Source organism: Hippoglossus stenolepis, chromosome 5 (genome assembly GCF_022539355.2).
Source record: "Hippoglossus stenolepis isolate QCI-W04-F060 chromosome 5, HSTE1.2, whole genome shotgun sequence".
In the NCBI taxonomy this organism is placed as follows: domain Eukaryota; kingdom Metazoa; phylum Chordata; class Actinopteri; order Pleuronectiformes; family Pleuronectidae; genus Hippoglossus; species Hippoglossus stenolepis.
In genome coordinates this window covers 19,569,562-19,593,938 of record NC_061487.1, presented here as the reverse complement: position 1 = coordinate 19,593,938, position 24,377 = coordinate 19,569,562, and the positions used below count along the sequence as shown (strand labels likewise).

Genomic DNA, 24,377 nt, shown 5'->3' with positions numbered 1-24,377 from the left:
TTGTACTGATTTTGAAGAATTTCCCTCAAGGCGTTCTTGAGATATCATGTTCTAAAGAATTAGACGGACACACAACTGGAAGACATTATGTTTTCATGTGCCTAAAAAAGGTCCCACCAATGTTTTCAAATCGCTTTTGTCCAATTATCAAAGTAACGAGTACATTTTTACTGTTTGACATGATCTTCCTCCTTTTTCCAATTTTTGAGCTTTGCATTCATATCATAGAAGACTTTCATCAGCTTGTTGAATAGTTAGGGTCGGCGTCAGCTAAATGAAATGTAATGTAGTTCTTTCATAGAGATAGAGAGAAGTGAAAAGTGATTTTACTTAACATTTTATTCAGAGCAAATGTTGGGCTGCAGGATGTGGCAAATTAAATAAAGATAGAATTTGAGATTCAAGGACGTCTCGGTATTTCAAAATATTTTCTAACATGACAGTAACTCACAAAAGAAAACATGACTTTAGGTTACCACAAGGGAGGGAGATTTTAGTCTTTTGCTCCTCTTTGACTTTCCGTCTTTTTCAAACCTCTGCAAAACATCTGCTTCCTGTGAGCCTCAGGACGAAGAAGGCGAGACAGCAGCCTGGTCGCCATGGCAACAGATGCAGATTTGAATACTGGGTGAGAGTAGAGGCTTTGTCGACGACCAGTCACTCGCACTGTCTCGCTGAAGTTGGAATGTCACTCGGTTCAGGATTAGGCACAGTCGCTTCGATCCTCCCAAAACCAAACACACCCTGGAAAATAAAAGATTCATGTTCTGTATCTCTGAGGCAGCACTTTCTCTTTATAATCAATCACAAGGGAACGTGTCATTTTTTAAAACACGGGCCCAGATGATGCAACTTTATGATGGTGCATATATTGTGTGTGCGCTGAATTAATTTACCCCCAGGTTGTTGCTGCAGAAGAAAAATTGGTGCCACCTCACTGAATAATGATCACCTTGGAGACTTTGAAAACAATGGCGTGATGAGCTGCACTGCTTCGGTTTCCTGTTCCTTTGAGGAGTTTGGTGACTGTTGTTTTTCCTTCTGTGTCACCTAAAAAACATTTATGTGAGAAAGAGGAACTAAAAGAAGCAGGGAAGAAAAAAAAACATTATAATCATAAAAAAATTAAATATTTAGTTTGACTTTTTCAACATGTATTAAATTGGTCAGAAGTTATCTAATCACATCTGCTGTTATAAGTAAGCACTGCTGTAATGTAATGAAGTACATCTTCAATTTGTACTTTATCATTATAGTAATGTTGTTTTCCATTTCCTGTTACTTTACACTTTGTCATCACCCCACTAATCCAACACTAAGATATGTAGCTTGGTAATAAAACACTTAAGGGCTCAATAAATATTTAAAATTTAAATATATTTTGCTGACAGTGCTGTTGTGCTTTTACTTAAAGCAATGTGACTTCTGAAAGAATTAATAACACAGTCTTTTAAATACAAAAGTAGAATTGCCATTCATCAATTGTCAAGCTAAAGACATAGCAGAAATGTAAATGCCTACTACTTTAGATTATAATCAGGCTTTTGCTTAATATATGGAGGATGGCATTCTGTTTAGAAGAAACAACTAAAGCTGTTTATGCCGATGATCATCCAAGAATGAAGCATCAGGTTGGGTTTTCAAAAGATAACAAATCAAAGAAGTAGTAACTCTTGACTTCCATTTTCATCGCTCAGCAGCTCCAGCAACGATGTTTCAGTCACTGTGTGTCCCTATAGAGAAAAATGAGAGAAGACCTCAGTGAATGTGTTCTCTGTACTGCACAGAACTGCACAGGAAGGCAATCTGTGTCTGATTTATACCCACCGAGCTTCTTGGCACAGCTGTCCTGTTTGTGTGTGTGTGTTTGTGTGTTTGTGTGTGTGTGTGTGTGTGTGTGTCAGCTAATTCAATTTAAAAGGTTTCCAAATGTAAATCAGCATTATGCCAAACAGGCTGTGTGTGGATTGTCATATCACTTATTACTCGTGTATGATTGTGCACATGCGCAATCAGCTCTCCCCCCCTTCTCGCGCCAACTGAGCCCAATCTTAAAACCCCGAGCAGCCGCAGACAGATCATCTGTTGTGAGAGAGAAGAGTCAGACTGATCCACCCTTGAGCTCTGCAGGAATCTCTCACTGTGTGTCTTCCTCTGCGGGGGGAAGTCCGATGATAAATCAGAATTTCATCAGCTCTTTTTACTTCACACACCAGATGCCTCTCTCATCTTGACCAATGGGATTAGGGTAAAGAGGTGAAAGTTGGGTTTTGTAAATCTAACCATGCGTTAATCCAGACCATCGAGTCAGCGGAGCAGAGGGATGTGAGGGACACAGAGCTGGTAAAGTTTGAAATCGAAAGCCAGAGAAAGGACTTCATCTGAGAGGATGACTGTAGGTGAGTGACATTAGTCATTTTTGCATGATTCAGGACATTTAGTGAAACTGTCTTTTCTGATCTTTGTGTGAATAAGAATTACTGATGTAACCGGAGAGGGAGATAGAGTCTGATCTGTGATCATCTTTCTTTGAGATGACTCCTGACCTACGTTGTTCTTAAACTCTGCAGATTTTCATGTGCACAAAAATGCACACAAAGATGATGAGGAGGAATTTACAGCTCTGGTCAAATCTCTTGAGTCCATGATGTGTGCAAGTGTTTTAATGTTATTAATCTTTAATGGGTTTACTGTTGAAACTGTGTTGCTTCTGTTGTCCAGGGCTCCCCTGTAAAAGAGAACTTTGACTTCAATGGGATTAACCTGGTTTAATAATAATAATAATAATAATAATAATAATAATAATGATAGGATAGTTTAGGGAAAAAACTGTATGTGCATTAATCAGTGATTAATTCAACTGTCCTGTCTGCTTAGACATTTTTTAAACTTTGGAAAAAGCCAAATTTTCTTTTGTTTTCATTCATGGTGCTGAAGTGACAGCTCCCGATACTGTATTATATATATTTAGCCTAAATAATGACTTCTGACCTATGTGTATGTACAATATGATCTATGTATCTATTATCATTGTTAGTATTGTGGTGCAAAAGAGTCCACGAAATGAAAGAACCTCATTTTGAAGTAAAAGGGAGAAATTTCTCTCCCCACCCACTGCATATGCATGGGCTGAGCCAGTGTCTGGACAGGAGGAGGATTTAGGCTGCTTCTGCCTAAGTTCCTCCTCCACACACACACACACACACACACACACACACACACACACACACACACACACACACACACACACACACACACACACACACATACACATACAGAAGGATATAGAGAGCATGCTCTCTACGGACGTTCTGTGGAGAGAAATTAATTTAACTAAACCCCTAATTTTTCCTGCTTCTTTACATTGCCACAGTTTATGCATTTTTGTATGTATGTACATGTGAATGTAAATGTCACTCCACTCTTCTCTGCTCGTCAGGGTTCATTAGTGTATTTGTGACGGTACCTTAGTGCAGATTCTCATTTGAAGTTTTCTCAAGGTCAGTCATTATATCATATTATTATTATCAGGGATAAAGGATTATTTTAAAATAACTTTAACGTAAGATGTGGCAACATGGACTAAATCATTAAGAGACCCATGTGAGCAGCTGCTTGGAAAAAAAGTCTTAAATGTTTTAAACTGGTCTTTTCTTAGCTCGTCAGCTGTCACGTATAACTGGAGCGGGGATGCTTTAACTACAAATTACCACAGCCATTACAGCTGCTGTTCCATGCTCGGCAGTTTGTCATTGGACGTTTACAGCAACACAGCAAAATGCCAACATGTCAACTTGCCACTTTGGAGAAAACTCAAAGCAAATTTCAGTGGCGTGGTGCCCTCGGGCTAGATGCTCTATTTAGGTCATATTTTATGTAATGATATGATTTCATCAAGAACATTTAATTTGTCATTAGACGTCCTTGCACCGCACCATGGCAGTCAGCAGATTGCTGTGCAAAGTGATACATGTATAAACCTTTTTTTAAAAAGACTAAAAAGAAAAAGAAGGCTGCAGAAAAAGGAGCAAGAGTTACTGGAGCAGATGGTGGAAGCAGCAGGTCATTATTCTCCCCATGTTTCTGAACTCATACCCCTGGCTTGTTATACACATGGAGATATTCAGAGGAGAGAGCAAGTAGACACACATGTCCTGATATGCTCCCTCTCCCTCTTCACTTTATTCCCTGATCGTCCCCCTCTCATGTATTCTGGTTTATTTTACAGTTTGGATATTTCTCCTGTTCATCGAGGAGGGATTTGCTCTGGCACAGAAGACTAAAGGTGGGACTGATACACCAAGACACACATTTAACTGTAGATCAGTAAAGTTTTTTCACTGGTAGATACACAGATACATCTTAGTTGTTGATGGCCTTGATGTGGCGCCATTCTTCATTTGTTTCACCGTCACAATGTCTCACCTGGATGTCGTTTCACATGCAGATGGAGGAGCGGGATCAAAAGCAGTGAAACCCTCTCAAAGGCCGCAGCGCAATCGTCACTGTGGAACCTGGGTCCGAAACACAGAGGGGGGCTCCTTCAGCTCCCCCAACTACCCGAACACGTACCCTCCCAACAAGGAGTGCCTTTATGTGCTGGAAGGTAACCAACACTATGAGCCTGAGTCACTGCTGCAGTTTTCTTTCTATTCTTTTTTTTTTAGGGATGGGGGGATATTACAGATTTCCTTGCTGACGTCAGCTCAGATTCTTTTGTGAGCTCTGGTGGTCGTTAAAGAGAATCTGAGGGAGAGAAAACGTCCCTGTCAACACTGTTTCATGTGTTTGGTTCGGAAACGAACAATAATACAGTCGGCTGTTGCTCCATCCTTCCACAATGGCATCAGCATCGTTCCCATATTATCTTTGGATTTTATTGTGAGGATGTTGTATCCGTCTTGACAACAAAGCCAATGTCTGACAAACGCATTATGTGCAATGCACGTTTTCCCTCTGTGGTTGTTCAGGTACAAACAAGCCGTCACTCTCCGACAGTGCATTCCTCATTATCTTGCATCCCAAAGTTTATATCAAACTTTGGTGTCATATTGTGCATCACTTTCTTCATAATTGCAACTGGAAGACCATCAAACAAAGCTCGCAAAAGAATGATCTATAAATACCTCAGCAATACAAGGAAGTCTGAGTTTTTTTTTTGTTTTTTTTTACTGTTCTTTGTTGGTATTATATTGCTGAATTACCTCTGTGGCAGTCGCAGTGACACACCACCACTCTTCCCTCAGCCCTGCCCCGTGAGAGAATAGAGCTCCTGTTTGATGACTCCTTCTACATCGAGGCGTCGTTCGAGTGTCGTTTTGACCACATCGAGGTGAGGGACGGTCCCTTCAGCTTCTCGCCACTCATCAATCGTTTCTGCGGCTCCGCCAGCCCCGGACTCGTCCTCTCCAGCGGCCGCTTTATGTGGATCCGCTTCTACAGTGACGAAGAGCTGGAGGGGATCGGCTTCCAGGTCCAGTACACCTTTACTGCAGGTGATTCAAAAACACAGGGGGATGGTTTTCATCAGATGTCTCTGCTGTCATTGACCAATCAAAGACCTGCATTCTAACTGATGATGACCCTCAGTTTGTTATATCTCTCCCCACAAAGACCCTGAATTTCATCTGCATGTGGGAGGACTTTTAAATCCTATTCCAGGTAATGCCAGCACACTTGAATACTCTCAGTTTCTTTTTTTTTAAAGAGTTTCCCCTCAAACACAAACCTTAATCTCCTTATTTCCACTTTCTCTGCCTCCTTTGTTGTTCTTCAGATTGTCAGTTTGAGCTGTCTGGTGCTGACGGCCTGATCCGTTCCAGTCAGGTGGATGAGGAGTACAAAGTGAAGCCAGACCAGGCGGTGGACTGCATCTGGACTATACGAGCCCCAACAAACAACAGGGTAGGGTTTTGTATAAGATACTGGTTTTTTTTCACTGATTAGATGCTTGACAAGTAAATTAATCAGTATTTGGAGTATTTTTTTAAATCAGTGTTCAACCAAAGTTACCAACTAAGATGGCTCTTAGTAGATTCAATACCTCCACCAAGGCTGAACAATCCTACACATATTTCTCTCAATTCTCATAATTTATCATCCAAATAAATATCGGATTTATGGATAATGAAAAACTATTAGTTAATTGATAACTGAATAATTTGTTGGCTCTAATATTGTCATGTTTTTGTCACTTGGCTGGTGCACAACAGCTGTTGATCTCATTTCCTACATTATCAGCATACAAGCATTACACAAAGTGCAATGCCAGGGATTGAGTGATAATAGCTGTGGTAAGAAATATGAAGAAAAATCACAAAGTGACAGTATAGTGGTTGAAAAGCCGAGTCTCCAGCCATCACTGCATTTTAAATCTTTATCCCGTCCACATCTGGTGTGATGTTTGTTTGTTCATATCCTTTACACAATCATAAAGATGAAGCATGTGGACTTCAGCTTCAATAAACCCCAGATAAATGCGCTTATGTACTTTTCCAATAATTCAGACAGTATCATTCCACAGCTTGAACATATGTGCACATGAAGTCCACAGCAAACACAGGCTTTTAATCCTGCAGTTTACATTAGAACACATTGAGTAAAGCTGTTTGAAATTATTCATATCTGATCCTGTAATGCAAACCTTCCTTCAAATGAGACTGGTCCTTTTATGAGAAAGCAAAATACTCTAAACTGCATGAAAAATGAACGGATTCTATTCATTCCTTGTTCCAGATTTACTTACGATTCCTAGAATACCAGATGGAAAACTCCAACGAATGCAAGAAGAACTTTGTGGCTGTTTATGACGGCAGTAATGCCATTGAGGACCTAAAGGTATTATTCACTGATTTATGTTATGTGCTATATAATTAACGTCTCTTGGTGTGACGTGCTTTACTTGTTGCATATAATCTTCTGTCATTCTCTCAGTTCTCAGTTTCTCTCTGTGTAGCAACTGTTCTCCAGACCTTGGCCTCAATGGGACGACACATCTGAAAGCTGTGAGAGAAAATGATGTGTGGTTTGTTTCAGGCCAAGTTCTGCAGCACAGTGGCCAACGACATCATGCTGGACACTGGTGTGGGAGTGGTGAGGATGTGGGCCGATGAAACGAGCCGTCTCAGCCGTTTCCGGATGCTCTTCACTTCTTTTGCAGACCGTGAGTTTCTCCTCAGTCCATTTTTCTAATCTCTGTCCTTTTTTCTTTTTTTGGATGTATGAGAGCAGATTTGTAACAGCCCTCTCTTGGTTTCTATCCAATAATGCAGATTTCTAATAATAAAATAGAAGTTGTAGATAACTTTATATTAGAATATTACACAATTTCAATAAGCAATTAATCAAATTTAATCCCAGATTTAAATCTTGCCAAGAATCACAAGAAATAGATGAATTTCCTCTCACCATAAATGTATTTGTTGCTTTGTCAGGTTTTTTTGCGCCACACGTTGACACACTGTTGTTTGTGTTACAGCTCCATGTGCGGGCAGTGCGTTCTTCTGCCACAGTAACATGTGCATCAACACTTCTCTGGTGTGCAACGGCATACAGAACTGTGTCTTTCCCTGGGATGAAAGCAACTGCAAAGGTAATCCGGTTTTGCAAATGCACTTTGTAATTACCTCCACCAAGGAGGTTATATTTCCACTCGTCAGCTTGTTTGTAACAAGAAAACACAAACACTATTGAAAGGATTGGGTAGGGGTCGGGGAAGATCCCTTGATTTCTCAAAGATGAGATTTTTAGGGGGACTGATATTTAGGAGTGTGTGAAATTTGGTGCAGATCCAGTGAATTTAAAGGTGGTCTCATGAGGAACCAGCTGGGCCTTGGTGGAGCTATGTGCTCCACTGAGTTCGCTTCTAGTTCTTCATTTCAAATTGTGTTGTGCTGTGAAGCCTCTGCATTGTTCCTGGCAGCCAAAGATACAGACGGTCCTGCAGGGATGGCAACGAGCAAATGAGTGATGTACTCTCAGTGCCTCTGAATAGCTGTCATGTGTTATCACTCTCTTCATCCCTCTCTTCATCTCCATTATCCAGAGAAAAAGAGCAAAGGTCTTTTTCACCAGATCACAAAGACCCACGGAACAATAATCTGTGTGTCTACGGGAGTGGTGCTGCTGTTACTCATCATCTCCATCCTGGTGCAAGTCAAACAGCCACGGAAAAAGGTAATAGAGTCACAATCATACCACAAAATATTGGTGTGGACTTATTTGATTTACTAAGTGTGTTTAATTATACTTTAAAGGTGTTGGTACGTAAGAATAACCTTTTTCACCGGGGCGACTCCCAGGAAGTGTTTGACCCTCCCCATTATGAACTCTTTACTCTCAGAGACAAGGTTAGTTTCAATAATTTGACGGATTATTGACACATTGCCATGTTCTTTCAAAAGTGAAAATGTGATGTTATTGTTTTCAGGAAATGTCAGGGGACCTTGGGGAGTTATCTGAGGAGCTCCAGTCCTTACAGGCGCTCAGGAGATCGTCCTCGGGCTCCCGCTGCATACACGAACACCACTGTGGCTCTCAGGCCTCCATCAACTCCATCAAAGCCACTCAGGGTGCACACAGCCTGGGCAGGGGGTCCCTGGAGCTCCCCCCTTTCAGAGGCGAAATTCAGACCACCTTACCTCCCTTCAGGGACTTGAACAGCAGTCTGCGTAAGAAGAGCTGGCCTAGTATGAAACAAGGCCGAACACAGGGCCATCACAGCATCGGGGATCGAGCGCTGGATCGGCAGGACAGAGTGATGGAGGAGGACGAAGAGGACGAGGACGACGGAAGGTACGACGTGTATGTGCACAGAGCAGGAAGCCGGAGAGGGAACTATGAAATGGCTCAGCAAAGATCCTTGTCCATGGACTTCTGAAAAGACAAGAGGTCGGTACAGCAAAACAACTTTTCCAAATCAGTGCCACAATCTGGGAGAACTCACACAAATACAGGAGCAGGGAAGAGACTCTTACATCCAACAGGTCGTAATGCTGTTTATTGTTTAAGTGGTCACATCTTACTGTAAAGCCAATAGATTTTGTTGAAGTATGTTTTAAATCAATATTTTGTGTTCTAAAAGGATGAGGAAACATGATTACCTTATGACCAAAACAAAAAATATCACCTCAGTTGTTTTGTTTAATCTCTTATTTACTTGTGTTAAAGATAAGAATAAATATCATGATGTCATGTGTGCGTCCTGAGAAGTGTGTGTTCGAGAGTCTTTGAATAGGTGTTGTCAAGCAGGTAGGACCGGTGGAATGGCCTCTGTCATTAGGTGAACTCATCGTGTTATATAATGGGATTAGGTAACACCTAACCGTCCACTGGCACACCTATCCTTATCAAACACTCTAGTCTGTGTTTTTACTTTCTCTCTTTGTTGACTGTAGGCCGACTGAGTAACTGATGGGTTACCAGATGTTAACCTTTCTAATGTGGAGGACCCGACAAACTTAAGATCAAAGGTTACTGTTGGTGAGCAAAAGAATAAAATGTAATTGGCACTAAGACACGATGAGTCCCAGGGTTAAACTAGAGTTTCCTTGTGTCTGGTAACAGAGTGTTTATAATAAGTTGTATCCCACTGCTGAGGTCAGTGAAGATCAGAATATGAACCTGGAATTAGAAAACTGGGAAGAGTCACATCAAATTCCCCAGATGTGTGTATTACATAGTTTTTTCCTCACTCAGGCGCAGCTTTGCGATCATTCTGCCAAATGACTTATATAACCCAGGAGCTGGAGGACACGAGCGCATTTAGAAATCCAGAGTGGTTTCCAGGCCACAGCCTCGCAGTTTAGCCAGCGAGGCTGCAGGGTTCATCCGTCATATTCAGAAAACTCACCGGGCAGATAATTAAAGGTATGCGTACACACAAGCACATGAACATGCAGTCCTGCTGCTACAGGACGGGCTCCGCCTCTGACTGAGAACCCTGTTGATTGAAATGTAGAGACAAACAATAAAAGGTGTGATCTGGTTTGCCAATAACAATATGACCTATCAACTGGTAAATACTGTTATTACTTGCACTGGGGTCAACAAATGCTTTCTTTCAGGATCACTGTGCTACACAGTCATTGTTGTCTATGAATATGCAACATATTTCAGGCACATCGAATTATGAATCTAAAAACGAAATAGAGTAAAGTTAATGGGTACAGCCAGAAGCATAGATTAAAAAAAAAAAAAATCAAGTTGCCATCATGCAAAGGTGTTTGTTGTCTTTTTTCAGTTGTTCGATTGTGACAATCCATGGGTTTTGTAAATATGCAGCTGGAACACAGGAGAGACGACCTAACGCAGGTGCTGAGGCTGAGCTGAGATTTATTAAACTCAAACGGGAACAAAAGTCTTCAAACAGGCACGAGTCATAAAACCAGGGAGTGGAGGCCAAACGGCGAAACAAGGTCAGGAGGGATCAGACAAAAAACTCCAATCCAATCAAACAGTCAAATGGGCAAACGCATGTGAATCAGGTAAAATACAGGGAACAAAGACAAGAAGCACTTGTCTCACATACGGTTCTTCACACATGATGTGAAACACGAGGCTTTAAATACTCTTCTGATGAGCAAATAAGAAACTGAAAAGAAGACGGGAAGTAAAGTCACAACAGTAATTTCCAAATAAAGCAGGAAACAGTGTGGAAAGACAGTCACTGGAGGAACAGATGGTGACAGTGTAACTGTTCTGTTGTATTACATCAAACCTTTAGATGTGTCTATGTGGCCAGTGAATGAACTGTGCAGAGTTACTACAGAACACCAGGTTTACAGTACAGGACATAAATGAGCTTGCAGTCAACCTGTGAGTGTGTGTGTGTGTGTGTGTGTGTGTGTGTGTGTGTGTGTGTGTGTGTGTGTGTGTGTGTGTGTGTGTGTGTGTGTGTGTGTGTGTGTGTGTGTGTGTTTGTGTGTGTGTGTGTATGTGAGACCATATGTTAGAAAAGTCTCTGTATAAGACCTCAGTTGCACAAACCACACTTTATTTTATGAGATAAGTTATGCTTGCGCACAGACACAACAAACCAGACACAGTGTTCACGGAGCATTGCTCACTGCTCCAGCACATGCTTGCTCCTGAGGCTGAACTCTGTGTTATCATTGGTGACATGTGCTTCTGAAACGACAGAGATGTGAAGCAGATTTCTGAAACCCTCACAGTTTTTCCATCGGTCTTATCTTAAACCGTGCAGAGCGACAGTTAAATAACAAGTCAGCATTAAAACAACAGGTTAAATACGCCTCAAGACACAATACAAATACATTTGATAAAACAAAAACTAAATCACACATCACATTAATTACACAACTCTTCACGGCATCTTTTAAAATGTTATATAAAACAGTTCAAATAAATACAACACAACTCCCATGTTCCCATTAATAAAAAAAAAAGTGTGATTTAAGCTACTATGACTTTATTACATGACAAATTCATCTTTTGCAGTCTTCATGTTTCTTTCTTTTCTTTTCCTCTTCAGTCCATTTCATGTTTGCTTCATGTTTCAGTCTTTAGTTTTCATGAAGTGTTCAATCAGTCGTCATCAGGCCGATAGTTGTTCCAGCAGTTTCTCCCTTGTGTGTTTAGAGTCAACAGGATGAGGTCCTTAGCGATTCATCAAAGAAGGCCAGGCGGTTGTGTGCCACCAGGGGGGTGTTCTCCCCTAGAACGGCCTCGGTGAAGTTTGGTCGTCTCCAGGCGTAAACCATACTGTTCAGGAAGCCCTGCAGGGACACACCAGCAGCCTGAAAAAGACAACAAAAATAACTATTTGCAACTCAAAAATCAGATAAAATTCTTCTTTTCTCTCATCAGGTGAAATCTTATACCTGTATCATATAAAGGCCAAATAGACTGCGCTGTTCAATATTTGTCCATCTCATCAGGGTGGAAAACAGAATGAGGACAAGAGCTGCAACATAGAAGAGCCAGCTGACGTTGAGTTAAGGTCAATGAGATGAAATACATGATCTTTAAATGTGTGTGTGTGTGTGTGTGTGTGTGTGTGTGTGTGTGTACCTGGTGCCCAACAAACTAAGATGACCATCACCATATTTCTTGCTGTAGAAAACACTGTCTTGAATCGCTTTCTCGAACGCCCGTCTCCTTCCACTGGAAAAAGACCCTGATGCTGATATCTTTCATACCATTTACCAACCTTATAATAAATCACCTGAAACAAGAAAAAAACAGGGATTACATTTTGCTCACACAATATACAATATAAAAATAAATACACTATACAAGCCTTTAAATAGCATCGTGAAAAATCACGAAAGAAAATCTTTAAATTGTGCAGTTGCTCATGACTTACGGAGCAAGACAGCATCACTGGTATCACCACAATGACCAGAAATATTTTGATGAAGTTATCATGGACTACATCCTGTTAAAGAAAAAGGAACATGCTTATATAGTAAATACAATATGCAACCAAAACGGAAGAGGAAACAATCATAAAATCTGTGAAATGCAAGACTGCAGATAAAATGAATGTGTACAAGAGAGTTGACGGCACGTGTACAATGAGAGAGTTTCTTACTCACCGTATCCGAGCAGGAATCTCCCCAGACGTGCAAGAACAAAATACAACTGAGGGAAAAAGGAAAATCCAAAGAGTGAAAAACACAGGAGAAAAGATTATTTCACTTCTGTAACGTCTTTGGAAGAAGTTCATTTTGAAGGTTGTGTGCTCACCTGGTGCAGTACTTGCTTTCATTATGGAAGACCTGTGACTGGTTATTGTTTGCAATCAGCAACGTTGTGGTTATGAAGGAAGTGAGCACGTATGCTAAGTACAGAACTATAGGAATCAGCCTGTGATATTGGAGAGAAAGGGACAGAATTAAATTCAGTTCACCAGGGATGATATCCATATTTTGGAAAGGTTTAGTTTCAAGTTCCTGAACTCACCACACGATGGCATATACAGGCATAGCCACCATTTTTCTTCTACACTGACTCTGTAAACCCAGACAGAAGGTGATGAAAAATTATTAAATGATAATGACACTTTATTTCTATAGCACTTATTAAAAAAATTACAAAATATATGGAAATAAAACAACACAGGTCAAAATGAGTCAAAACAGAAATAAGAAAAGATGACATAAAAGAAAATATTAAAAACAAACACGATATGTTAAAACGGTTTTCCGAAAAAATATATATACTATAATATTTTTTCGTGTTGTGATAAATCATAATCCACAAATACAGTCTAATGTTTACCTGCGCGCCCTCGTCCTCTGCCGGTCTCGTTCTCCATCCTTGAATCGCATTCTTCGACTGCCATGCATAAATGACCACCAGCAGAAATGAAATAAAGTAAAATGTCTGGAACAGAACAGACAAACACATAGAGAATATATAGTGAGGCAGAATGTATCATGGAGATGAAAGATGATAGTGTAAATACATCTCTGAAAAAAGGTACAAATATTTGCTTTCATACATTAAAGGTTCAGAGTGTAGAATCTACTGACATCTAGTGGTGAGGTTTTATGTTGCAGCTGAATACCCCTCACCTCACCCTCCCCTTCCCCCTGTGGTCGCCTTCAGTTGTCATAAAAACTCAAAAGGTGTTTAGTTTGTCCAGTTAAGGCTACTGTAAAAAAAAAAAGGCGGTCTCTGTAGAGAGGATCTGCTCCCGATGTAAATATTAAGTATATAAATATAAAGGGCCCATTCTAGGGTAAAGAAAACAACATTTCAAACAATTTAGATGAAACACACTAGTGAAAACGTCACTCGGAATATTTCATATTGAAATTCTGCCAATAGATCCCTTTCACATAAATCTTATACAATCCTTTAAATGCCAAACGGCTCAAATAAATGTTGAATAACATTTCTCCAGTAGGTGACTGGCGTTTTCTCTGTGTCTTTATGAGAACATTCTTTATGAGTCTGTTTGAGGACATTTTTACTATTCAGTTTAGTTTTATAACCTGCTCATAAAAAAGCTGCTCTACTTTCATCAGAACAGTCAGTTACATGTATTTTATTTTAAAACCTTCTAAAAAAACATTTCAATAGTTAGAGTGGTGACCTGTTAAAAGTTTATCTATACGGAGATTTTGAAGAATAGATCTGTAAGAGAATTTTGTACAGTCAGCATTGCCTCCATTTCAACTTCGTCAGAAATTGTAGTGTTTTAACTTAGATATCCTCTATATAAATATGTATACAGTACACTACATGTATATACAGCAGCTTGTACAGAATGCTCCGAAGTCTTTGAAACTCCTGCTCTAATTAATGTTTCTCTAATATTATTTTCAATTAGTAGTCTGATGTGGGCTCATACCATTTTATATTTTGTGTGACTTAATTCCATCAATTCAATTCAATTTGATTTGTTCCAACATTTCTAATCCTTTCTTTGTTTGTTTCATGTAAAATCAATATACACTCTATGCTTAACTCTTATCAATGTAAAATGTAATGTGAAATATTTGCAAAACTTTGGATTTAATTGAATGTAGTTAACAAAAGACTTACAGAGGGATCATAACCCTTTTTCGATTTTAACTCCTAAAACTATTTATAATTTTACAGCATGATACTTGCCTCTCGGGCTGAAGAAACAGCAACGTTTACGTAACCTGAGACATCAAAACTGCTCACAACTTGACTTTATAGATGCGATATAAGGAGTATTTTACTGGGATGACGTGACACTGCTGAGTCACAGTCCCAATTGACCCAGTGAAAATCCTGAGATCATCATGGGAAGTACCGCAAAAACCCTGGAGGATTTTTATTCAATCCAACTCCCTCCTTCTCCACACCTTCTCAACGACCCCCCCCCACCACACGATAAAATGAATGATGTATTTCTAGGGGTGACAGCTTTGGTCTAGCAGAGTGAAAGTGACTGTTCCTCACCAGCGACAGTGGCAGGCTGTACTGGCAGATGGGGACATTGCTGTGGATTCCCACTTTGTTCATGACACTGGTGGACATCAGGATCAGAGCAGCCAGGAGGTCTGCCAGGGCGAGCTGCACGAGGAGCTGCACCTGCACACAAACACACTGAAATCAACATGTCGTCTGCAGCCTTTTGTTCCACTGAACAAAGAATAACTCGAACATTTAGGTCTGGCTAAGACAACTTGCAGAGAAAGGCCAAACAGTCGGTTTAAATTCAAGCAAGCTGCACCAAATTGCACAAACTCATAGATATCAGTCCCTTAGATATGCAGGATTTTTTAAATCAAGATATTATGGATTATTTGGCAGTGGTGACAAACTATCAAAAAATATATATATATAAATTTCAACTGTTTAACTAGCCATGAAATACATATAACACCAAGAACGCAGACACGCACGTAGACAAAAACACACAACTGGACTCACCTGTTGTTGTAGATGCTTCCTTCTCACTATGGACACTACCAGGACAGAAAAACTCCCAACCACACTGCATTAAATCAGAAACATGTGAACTGTTAAATCATGTCTGCAACACATTCAATTTAATCAGATTCTTGACCATGTGTATAAAGTTTTAAATTTGCAAACTGTGTGAGTGAGCAACAAGGCAGTGCTGAATAATAAAGTTTCTATGAGGAAAATAGGTGTCAGTGATTTTAACAGAACAGGAAGTGAAGGAATTCACAAGGTAATCACCAGCCTGTCTCTTGTTAAGTTACTGGTTTGGCAGATGAAATCACCTAATTCTTTTAAGCCAGTTCGATAACTCAAGCATGACAGTGAAAGAGTGTGAGGAAGCATATTACCTGGGAGTGAGTAACACTAAGTACACGGTGGTGAGAACGTCAATCTGAAAAAAAAACACAATTTTAAGAAATGCATGACAATTGTTTCCCTGCAAAACCTTTTCAAGCAAAGAAGCTGTTCATTGAATTTTTGGGATTGACAGTGACAAGAGAGTAACACCTACCTGATCTCCACTCAGTATACCATTCATGTCCATGGTAAATATCCAGGTATCAGTCTATCCAAAATTCACACCTCTCTCCATAACAAACCTTTGTGAAAAAGTTTTCCCATCACAGCACACTTATATAAAAACCTGCACCTTCGTCACGTGCTGCTGCTTTGACTCCACCTGCTCTGAGCCTGTGTTGGCCTTTGTCCTGTGGGTGGTTCAGTGGCACTTCCATGCTTTTACATGGGAATCCCAAAGTAGAATGGGAAAATTCTTTGTCTTACCAACAGTCTCAAAAAATTCAGACCATTAAGGGAGACAAAAGAATGAGATTTGGAATTCCCTCTGTACTATTTGGATAATTACCCTGTCTGGGCTGTTGGGGACACGTTTCCTGACAAAAAAACAAATGCAGATACTTTCATTTCCTCTGCTGCCAGGCTACATGTTTATCATCTGCTGTCCTGAGAATGTCTTAGTAACTTGTTCCACTGCATAGAACAGTGGTTCTCAAACTTTTTCTGTCATGCCCCACTTTGGAGCTAGAATATGTTTCCTGCCCCACCCGCTCCCCTGCCCCAACAAAATGATGACAAAATGGGCCAAGTTTAACATGTGTATTTACATAACATACACATGAACATTAAATTCACATTACTTTCAGGAATTTCTGATGTGCAAATAAAAAACCTTTTTCAAACAACTTTTTGTGACATTTGCCGCTTTTTTCAAAGAATAGTGCAATAACTTTGCTTGAATTCAACTTAATTGAAGTACTTTTGGTGACATTTATCACTACATTCCTCCATCAGTCTGTACTTTTTCCAAAATGATAACGATGATAAAGCTCAACCAAAAAGAACACATGCATGTGACTGGGGTGTAATGTTTCTAAGTGTCTTCTTAATTTGTTGGGTCTCATTCTGTCAGCTGCCAGAGTTTTCAGACCTAAAATACACACTGGTCTCTCCTCATGTCCTCCTTCATTCACTGTGAACCCAAGAGCAAGATAGGCTTCATCGTACTTTCTTTTCAACTTGGTTTTTGAACACTGTGTCTTGTTTGTCCCTGACCGGCTGCTTCACGTGAACAAGCTCTGATCTCACCTGGCTTGTGTGTGTGTGTGTGTGTGTGTGTGTGTGTGTGTGTGTGTGTGTGTGTGTGTGTGTGTGTGTGTGTGTGTGTGTGTGTGTGTGTGTGTGTGTGTGCTGTCTGGGGGCACACACAGACACACACACACATTCGCCCGCTCCTGGTATTTCATGCTGGCCTGATACGACGATGATTTAACAAATTAACGTGCTCGTGAAAAAAAAATGAATGTAGACATGAATTAATAAAAGAAAGAATTAATGAATGAATAAATAATTGAAAAAATTATAAATAACTATTGTATAAATATATAAATGTATGAAAAACAAACGAATAAATGTAGAAATAAATGAAAAGTAGAAATACAGAAATAGCCTTTTTCATCACAAAATATTTGTTACTGTTTATTTATTTAATAATTTATGTTATTTGTTTGTTTATTTATTTATACTTATGTCATGTTTTGTCCTTCATAGCACTGATTATACCCAGCACACTAGTTTGATCCACGTTTGTAATGTAGTGACATCTGGTGGTAGAAATCGGGCCTGCATTTAACAGCGAGTGACGAAAACAGTTTTTCACATTATAATGATCACGTTTCTGTCTGGCAGTCGAGTCTGGCAGTGAGAGTGAAGAAGAGGAGGAGATATGTATGTGTGTATATAGAATGGATTTGTTTATGTGTGTGCATGTGTTTATGTTGTGTATGCTCGTGCATTGTGTTCTGTTGTCTATGCATCACTGGAGCAGCAGACTGACATGAGTGCGCTCAATTTCTAATTAAGTTCAAAACATCGATAATGACGTGAGAACCTTGCTTCAAATTTGTTTTTTTTCAGCCATATCTTGATTGTAATTGATTTTTCATTTGTATTGCATTTCATCACAAAAAAAAACAATAGCACTTAACCCAATTCTCCTTTTATTGTATGTCTTACTTTGTATCTTTATTACAACATCTTTTAATTGTTTGTATTCTATTTCATTTAACACTTTCATTTATATTTTTAACACAAACATTTGACCTCTTTCTTCTTATCTTCATCACAACATCTTTTAATTGTTTTGACTCTATGTCATTAATTTTTATATTTATTTTTTATTTTGAACCCAACCCTCAATGTTACGTCTTCACAGAAACTGCACCGGAACGCGTCACTGTCCGTCCACGCGTGTCGATAAAGTTGATTCAAAGTGATGACGTAGCGGATTCCACGTTGGCCCGGACGTGGCAGTCGTGGTGAATCAGAGCAGCCGGAACAGAGAGAAACCTCCATCACAGCCTCTCTTCTGCCGGAGCGAAGCCACCAGCGTTTACCCCCCGAGAACACTCGCCCGTCCCCGCTCAGCCATGGGCCTCACGTTGTCCTCTATCTTCGACAAGTTCTTCGGCAAAAAGCAGATGCGGATCCTGATGGGTGAGTGGGCGCCTGTGGTGCGGCTAGCGCTCGTTAGCTTTAGCCGCGGCTCGACGGGGAGTTAGCTAGTTTCCCGACGCGCTGCTTGGGGGGGGGGACGGCTTCTGGACGTGTCAAAACTTTTTTTGAAGTAAAAAGAAAGAAGGACACGCGACCGAAGCGGGAGTCAAAAGTAACGCGGGGCTGGTTTGATCCGTTGGAGTTTGGGAATTTAAAGTAAAGAGCCACTTTGACAAGCAAGTTTTTCGGCTGATGGGAGTCCGGGTGTTGTTAAAAGGGAGTTCGGCTGCTAGCGGCGACTTTATCACGGAAACAGCTTTTAAAATAAACACCAAATTACTTCAATACTTTTGGACGTTACGTTGGCTTCGTTAAAACAAGGTTTGTCTTGTACCCGATAATTCTTACTAAAATAACGTTGATGATTGGCTCTATTTTTTAGTTAACAACCATGTTAGATAGTGACTCATTACAGTGCTGCCTCTTTTCTTTACTTTATCTAACTAGTTGTCATGTAACTAAGTCCTCACATTAAATGGACGTTAGTCACTATTGACTCTAAAGGCTACTTCCGGTTACTACTGGACTGACGTGTTGTCACTTGAACTGTTTGTTAACACTAAGAGCAGCTGTAATAATGATGAATTGGTTTCCCCGGCTCGTTAATGAATCATTCAGTGTCGGTGCAGGTGATTGGCTTCGTACGGTCACATGTCCTCCGCTGTGTGGAGATCTATAGGACAACGCTGGTTATGTAATACAGAGTTCATGTTGTTATCTGTGGCTCTCGTCCTCCCCTCATGTAAATGTTGGTGTCAACCACATTTCTCTCCTCTGCAGTCGGGCTGGACGCTGCAGGGAAAACAACCATCTTGTACAAACTGAAGCTCGGAGAAATTGTCACCACCATCCCGACCATTGGTAAGAGATTATCAATAATTAGTTTTATTTTATATGTGTATCTCACATTAGCAATACATGTGTGTTGTTAAAAATCTGTTCCTTCTCTCTCTCTCTCTCTCTCTCCCCCCTGCACAGGTTTCAATGTGGAGACGGTAGAATATAAAAATGTTAGTTTCACTGTGTGGGACGTCGGTGGACAGGACAAGATCAGACCTCTCTGGAGACACTACTTCCAGAACACACAGGTAAGAGAGGGACTGTCCCTCTGCTGTGTTTAGAATAGGGACAAGTGTCCAATCAGCCTCAGATAACACTTAATGTCACAGTAATGTTTGTGTTTTCATTCTAGTACTTAAAATAGATGAATGTTCTGTTACTCCCCAAAACTGTATTTTATATGTATAGGAAATTAAGTAAAAAATACATGTAAAAGTTATGCATTTAGTATTTTACCAGAATACAGTTTAGTTCTATATTATTAATAAATAACATTTTATTAAACTTTTGTTCGGAGTTTGCCTTTCTCTGGGGTGCATGTCTGAAAACTGCTCTTGAGCTCCCTACATAGCTGAATTGCTGGCAAACTGCAGATCAACCTGTCAGTAAACCAGCCAATCCCGTGTCTCGTTTAGCTCACATGAGGACGCCTTCCACTCTGGGGTAAATGTTGTAATGTAAAAATGGCGGAGACAAGTCCTCACAAGTGTGGAAACACTTCACATTAAAGTCTTCAGAGCTGCAAACTGTGTAAAGGGGACTTCACATGGAACAGCAGCTCGACTTCACTGAGGTATGAACCTGAAGAGAAAACATGTTGGAGCCATTGATCATCATCTTCTTCGTCTTCTCACGGTTTACTGGAGGATCGTAAACGACTTTAGGTTCATACCACAGTGATGTTGTGCCGTTTTGTTATTTGAAATCAGCCTTGCACAACTTTTCTCTGAGGTTTTGACATAAAATGTTGACACACTTTTGACGATTGTAGAGAGAGAGAGAGAAACAAAATAAGTAATCGAATGGAAAGCCTTACAAATTACATTTTAGGTTATGTAAAAGTGACTCTTCTAAAACAATACATATACATCTATGTATATAAAACATGTATGTATAGTGTGTTTATCATATTGATTATGATTGGTGCTGTTTTAAAATATTTATTAAAGTTGCACTTTTATAAAAATTTACTTTCATTTCCCCAGATAAAATTTTTTGTTGTTGGATCTAAAACAATAATTGACAATTTCTCAAAATCTTTGTAATCCAAACATCAGCAGTGTTTTAGTAACCGTACATTCATTTCATTACTAAAATTCAGAAAAGGGTAAATCTAACCACTTGACTGTCTTGTCCATCCAGGGCCTCATCTTTGTAGTGGACAGTAACGACAGAGATCGAGTGGAAGAGTCTGCGGAAGAACTCTCAAAGATGGTACGTATTTATTATGTGAAGCTCAGTAGGGGTGGTAAGTAATCATCAGTGTGCACTGTGACGTGGCTAAATTAGAACAAATAGTGTTATTGTTTGTTCCTCCTGGCTCCTCAGATGTGGAATGAGCCTCCCACACTAGTTACAACAGCAGAGTCACACTCTTGTCTTCGGTTGTTGGCTGAAACTTAATCTTTGTCAGTTACTTCCCCTCAAATCCTGTTTATATCATGGAATGTGAAAGCTCTGAATTGGATGACAATATTTTTGTAGGTAAAATACGACCTACTAACAGATGCAGGTCAAGTGAAACTGAAAATCGGTTTGTTAATGTGTTAAAGAGATATTAAGACCCTGTATTGTCGTGAAGAGGATCAGTTCATATTGCGATTGCAATTCATACATTTCTTTGTAACAACCACAATTATAAATGATATTGTAAAATTCCAGTTCCTGTATTGTAAATCCTATTTAACCCTAAAGGGGAAGGAAGCACCTTAAGTGTTGACATGAAGCCAATGTCGGCGTGGCTCACTAAAGTAGCCTGTTCCTTTGTGTTGCTCTGTTTGTTTTGGCAGTGCTTAGTGCTGAGTTTGTTGTACTGGTTGCTAGTAACTTGTGTATTGTGTTCTTCATCTTTTGAAACACAATCACTTACCTGCCCATCGATTTATTTGAGTCATACATTCCAACCTATGCTTGCAGATTCTGGAGCTGCTGGTATTGAATATTATTGTTTATTGTATCTTACATTTCATTCATTGTGCAGAAACCCTGTTTTGCATTATTGCTCCATTGAACCACAGCTGGTTTTGGCGGTCCCTCTATCCAGTCCCTTTTTCTGCACATTTCGAACCATATCGATGTAATCGTCGTTAACTCCAATATACAATGGATTTATTTTAAACAGAAACGGTTGAACTGTTGACTAGACTTCTTTCTGGGACTAAAATTCTTATAATTTTTAGATTCTTTTTTAGGTTTTCAGGCAAACACGAAATCTCATTGTTCCTGTTCTTATCTATTTTCTGTCTCTAGTTGCTGGAGGACGAGTTGAAAGACGCAGTTTTGCTGGTGTTTGCTAACAAACAGGACCTCCCCAATGCCTTATCAGTCAGCGAACTCTCAGACAGACTTCGCCTGCAGACTCTCCGCAACAAAACTGTGAGTAATCTGATCAGAGGCACGATCCCTACACCTGCAGTCAAATTCAAATCTGTAAGCATGTGCACAGAGCTGTATTGATGTTCTCCGTAACTAAAACCATAAAATCTCTGAACCCACAGTGGCACATTGAGTCCACCTGCGCCACCCAGGGCACTGGGCTGTATGAAGGAATGGAGTGGCTATCCAGAGAACTTTCCAAGTAATGAAGGACGGGCTGGACAGAGAGTGAGAGAGACTGAACACCACAGCACAGGAGAGCGAAGGCACAGACATTCATACAGAAACATTTGGTCTTCAAGCACCGATGTTCAAAGAGGGACGAGGCTGGTGGACAATATAATCATCTTTGGGAAATTTTACTATTACTTGTTTCTTATTTTGTTATCAGTGCTATTAACATTATCTTTTCACTTTCGGTACTTTTCTCCATTTGTTACCAAACTCTTACTTGACAACAAGTTTTAATCCAGTTACACATTGAGCAAATGGCTTAATATGGAAATTAATCAGAAACAATAAATAGCAAGTGGCTTTTCCAATCGACACCTTGGCTTCGGTCGAGGCAGCAGTTGCAGTAATCAACCACTTGCCTCATCATTGGACTTCTAGTCATTGTTGAGCCTAAGTTAAGTGTGGGGGGGGGGCGATGATATGACCTTAGAGTTTTGGGGACGGACATCTTTTAAGCTGCCGCAGCTGTTTGAGTCCCTCGTGGATTTTTGACTCCCCTGCAGCCCTGACTCTGTTCTCTTCACTGCTCTGCCCTCGATCTCATGCCAAATCATTTATCTTCAGGCCTGAACGAGACGGAGGATTGCAGTGATTTCGCAGATAGATTTTGTCGGTGATGTGGAACCACGTGGCCTCTCTGTAAATGGATCCAAAAAAGGAACATTGTGCCTTCTGGTCCCTCTACACAAATCTGACTAATCCTTCCCTCATCTCATTCGTAGGTCATGCTCCCTCCTAAGATGCTTTCGTGACTTTTTTAGCTTTTGAAAGAGAAAATGATGCAATAGCATACTTATCCACTCATGAATCACAATCGGTCGAGTATAGATGGCGCCATCGCAACTTGACTTTACCATTAACCAGGAATCGATCCTGTTTGAACATTTGTGAAGTTGTCCTCACTCCTCTTCCTTTCTTTTTAACAACCACGATGAAAACTGATCCAATAAAAGTGTCGGTTCCTGTATTGTCTCTGAAAGTAAATCTTATTTAACCCTAAAAGGGGAAGGAAGCATCTTGAAGTGTTGACATGAGGCCAATATCAGTGCAGATCACTAAAGTAGCATGTTCTTTTGTGTTGCACAGTGCTTAGTGCTGACCTTGTTGTACTGGTTGTTGGTAAGTTCTGTATTGTATTCTTCATCTTTGGAAACACAAACACTTACCTGCCCATCGATTTATTTGGGTCATACATTCCAACCTATGCTTGCAGATTCTTGAGCTGCTGGTATTGAACATTATTCGCTAAAAATATTTTACAAAAAAGCTCTGAATAAAGCCAGTGTTTGAAAATATTACTTGTGTTGGACTCAAGTCATTGTTTTAGAATACGCTGGTGTCATCTCACCAGGATATGACGCTTTAACCCATTTAATATATAAAACATTTCTGATTACTATATTCACAGATGTGGGTCATGCTTCTTCACTTTCAGGTTATGTTTCATCACAACACAGTTTGCACCTTCTACCAGGAACTAGCTGATATGAAGAAATGTGTTCTGCTGTCGCCTCTCCTCTCATCATTGACTTTGTTTAAGCTGGAGGCAAACTAAACTGCTTCTGTTGTCATGCTGATGATGGCCCCAGGAAAAACTAACAGGTTTTAATGAGCTTTCACGTGTCTTACTTAATCTTGCACTTAGGAGCAATACAGCAGAACTGCCCTGCTCTGTGTGAGACCTTTGCTCTGACTACTAAAGATACTGAACGACACGAGAGGAGAAGCACAGAGAGAACGTGTCAGCATGTTTATGTAAATGTTCTGTTAAATTATGCTACATGTTAAAGTCAGTAAATGTTTTTTTACTTAATGTGTCTTTAAAATGTTGTTTTTAATCAAGGTTAAGAAACAGACTTACATACATACAGACATTCAGAATAATGTGGTTTCTGCATAAGGTGGTACATGAGAGAAAAAAGTGGTCTGCGTTAGTTTGTCTGTCGCAGGATTGCACAAAAACCACTGGACAGATTACTACGAAACCTGCAGTAGGTTGCAGAATCGGTCAGGGAGGAACTCATTCAATTTGAGTGAGGATCTGGATCAGTTTTCACTTTCTTTATGCAAGACGAGGCATTTTTCATTAATTCATGGATCTTTAGGAGAAAAATCTGACAAGTTTGTATGAGTGTGTGTAATTTAGAACAGATCTAAATAGAAATCCCGATCTTGTGAATTCTACTGTGATTTCATATTGGGACAGTTTTATGGGAGTTCTCCAC

General features: G+C 40.0%; 3 protein-coding genes across 3 annotated transcripts; 2 read left to right on the top strand and 1 right to left on the bottom strand.

The window, feature by feature from the left end:
* Positions 1 to 2,073: 2,073 nt before the first annotated feature.
* neto2b (neuropilin (NRP) and tolloid (TLL)-like 2b) lies at positions 2,074 to 10,212 on the top strand. The gene is made up of 12 exons (XM_035155954.2): positions 2,074 to 2,399; positions 4,229 to 4,285; positions 4,448 to 4,606; positions 5,247 to 5,495; positions 5,614 to 5,661; positions 5,777 to 5,904; positions 6,736 to 6,837; positions 7,036 to 7,162; positions 7,478 to 7,591; positions 8,045 to 8,175; positions 8,256 to 8,348; positions 8,429 to 10,212. Exons 1-12 carry the CDS (start codon positions 2,390 to 2,392, stop codon positions 8,876 to 8,878), a joined length of 1,668 nt encoding a protein of 555 aa, XP_035011845.1. The 5' UTR covers positions 2,074 to 2,389; the 3' UTR covers positions 8,879 to 10,212.
* A 747-nt stretch (positions 10,213 to 10,959) lies between these two features.
* si:dkey-30c15.2 (uncharacterized protein LOC558938 homolog) lies at positions 10,960 to 16,145 on the bottom strand. The gene is made up of 13 exons (XM_035157452.2): positions 16,140 to 16,145; positions 15,923 to 15,976; positions 15,759 to 15,802; positions 15,376 to 15,439; positions 14,902 to 15,033; positions 13,243 to 13,347; positions 12,925 to 12,974; positions 12,709 to 12,828; positions 12,558 to 12,603; positions 12,326 to 12,397; positions 12,031 to 12,184; positions 11,841 to 11,923; positions 10,960 to 11,756 (listed from the first exon to the last, which is right to left on the bottom strand). The coding sequence occupies exons 1-13, from the start codon at positions 16,143 to 16,145 to the stop codon at positions 11,601 to 11,603; spliced, it is 1,086 nt and encodes a 361-aa protein (XP_035013343.2). The 3' UTR covers positions 10,960 to 11,600.
* A 2,062-nt stretch (positions 16,146 to 18,207) lies between these two features.
* Positions 18,208 to 23,447, top strand: LOC118109859 (ADP-ribosylation factor 4). The gene is made up of 6 exons (XM_035157292.2): positions 18,208 to 18,423; positions 19,264 to 19,344; positions 19,462 to 19,571; positions 20,686 to 20,757; positions 21,793 to 21,918; positions 22,041 to 23,447. Exons 1-6 carry the CDS (start codon positions 18,357 to 18,359, stop codon positions 22,122 to 22,124), a joined length of 540 nt encoding a protein of 179 aa, XP_035013183.1. The 5' UTR covers positions 18,208 to 18,356; the 3' UTR covers positions 22,125 to 23,447.
* Positions 23,448 to 24,377: the final 930 nt, after the last annotated feature.

Coding starts and splice junctions, on each gene's coding strand:
- neto2b (XM_035155954.2), top strand. Junction 5,496..5,613: donor CCAGTACACCTTTACTGCAG/GTGATTCAAAAA, acceptor CTCCCCACAAAG/ACCCTGAATTTCATCTGCAT. Junction 5,905..6,735: donor GAGCCCCAACAAACAACAGG/GTAGGGTTTTGT, acceptor TCCTTGTTCCAG/ATTTACTTACGATTCCTAGA.
- si:dkey-30c15.2 (XM_035157452.2), bottom strand. Junction 15,803..15,922: donor GTATACTGAGTGGAGATCAG/GTAGGTGTTACT, acceptor TTTTTTTTTCAG/ATTGACGTTCTCACCACCGT. Junction 15,440..15,758: donor TTAGTGTTACTCACTCCCAG/GTAATATGCTTC, acceptor GATTTAATGCAG/TGTGGTTGGGAGTTTTTCTG.
- LOC118109859 (XM_035157292.2), top strand. CDS start 18,357: ATGGGCCTCACGTTGTCCTCTATCTTCGACAAGTTCTTCGGCAAAAAG. Junction 19,345..19,461: donor CACCACCATCCCGACCATTG/GTAAGAGATTAT, acceptor CCCCCTGCACAG/GTTTCAATGTGGAGACGGTA. Junction 19,572..20,685: donor ACTACTTCCAGAACACACAG/GTAAGAGAGGGA, acceptor TTGTCCATCCAG/GGCCTCATCTTTGTAGTGGA.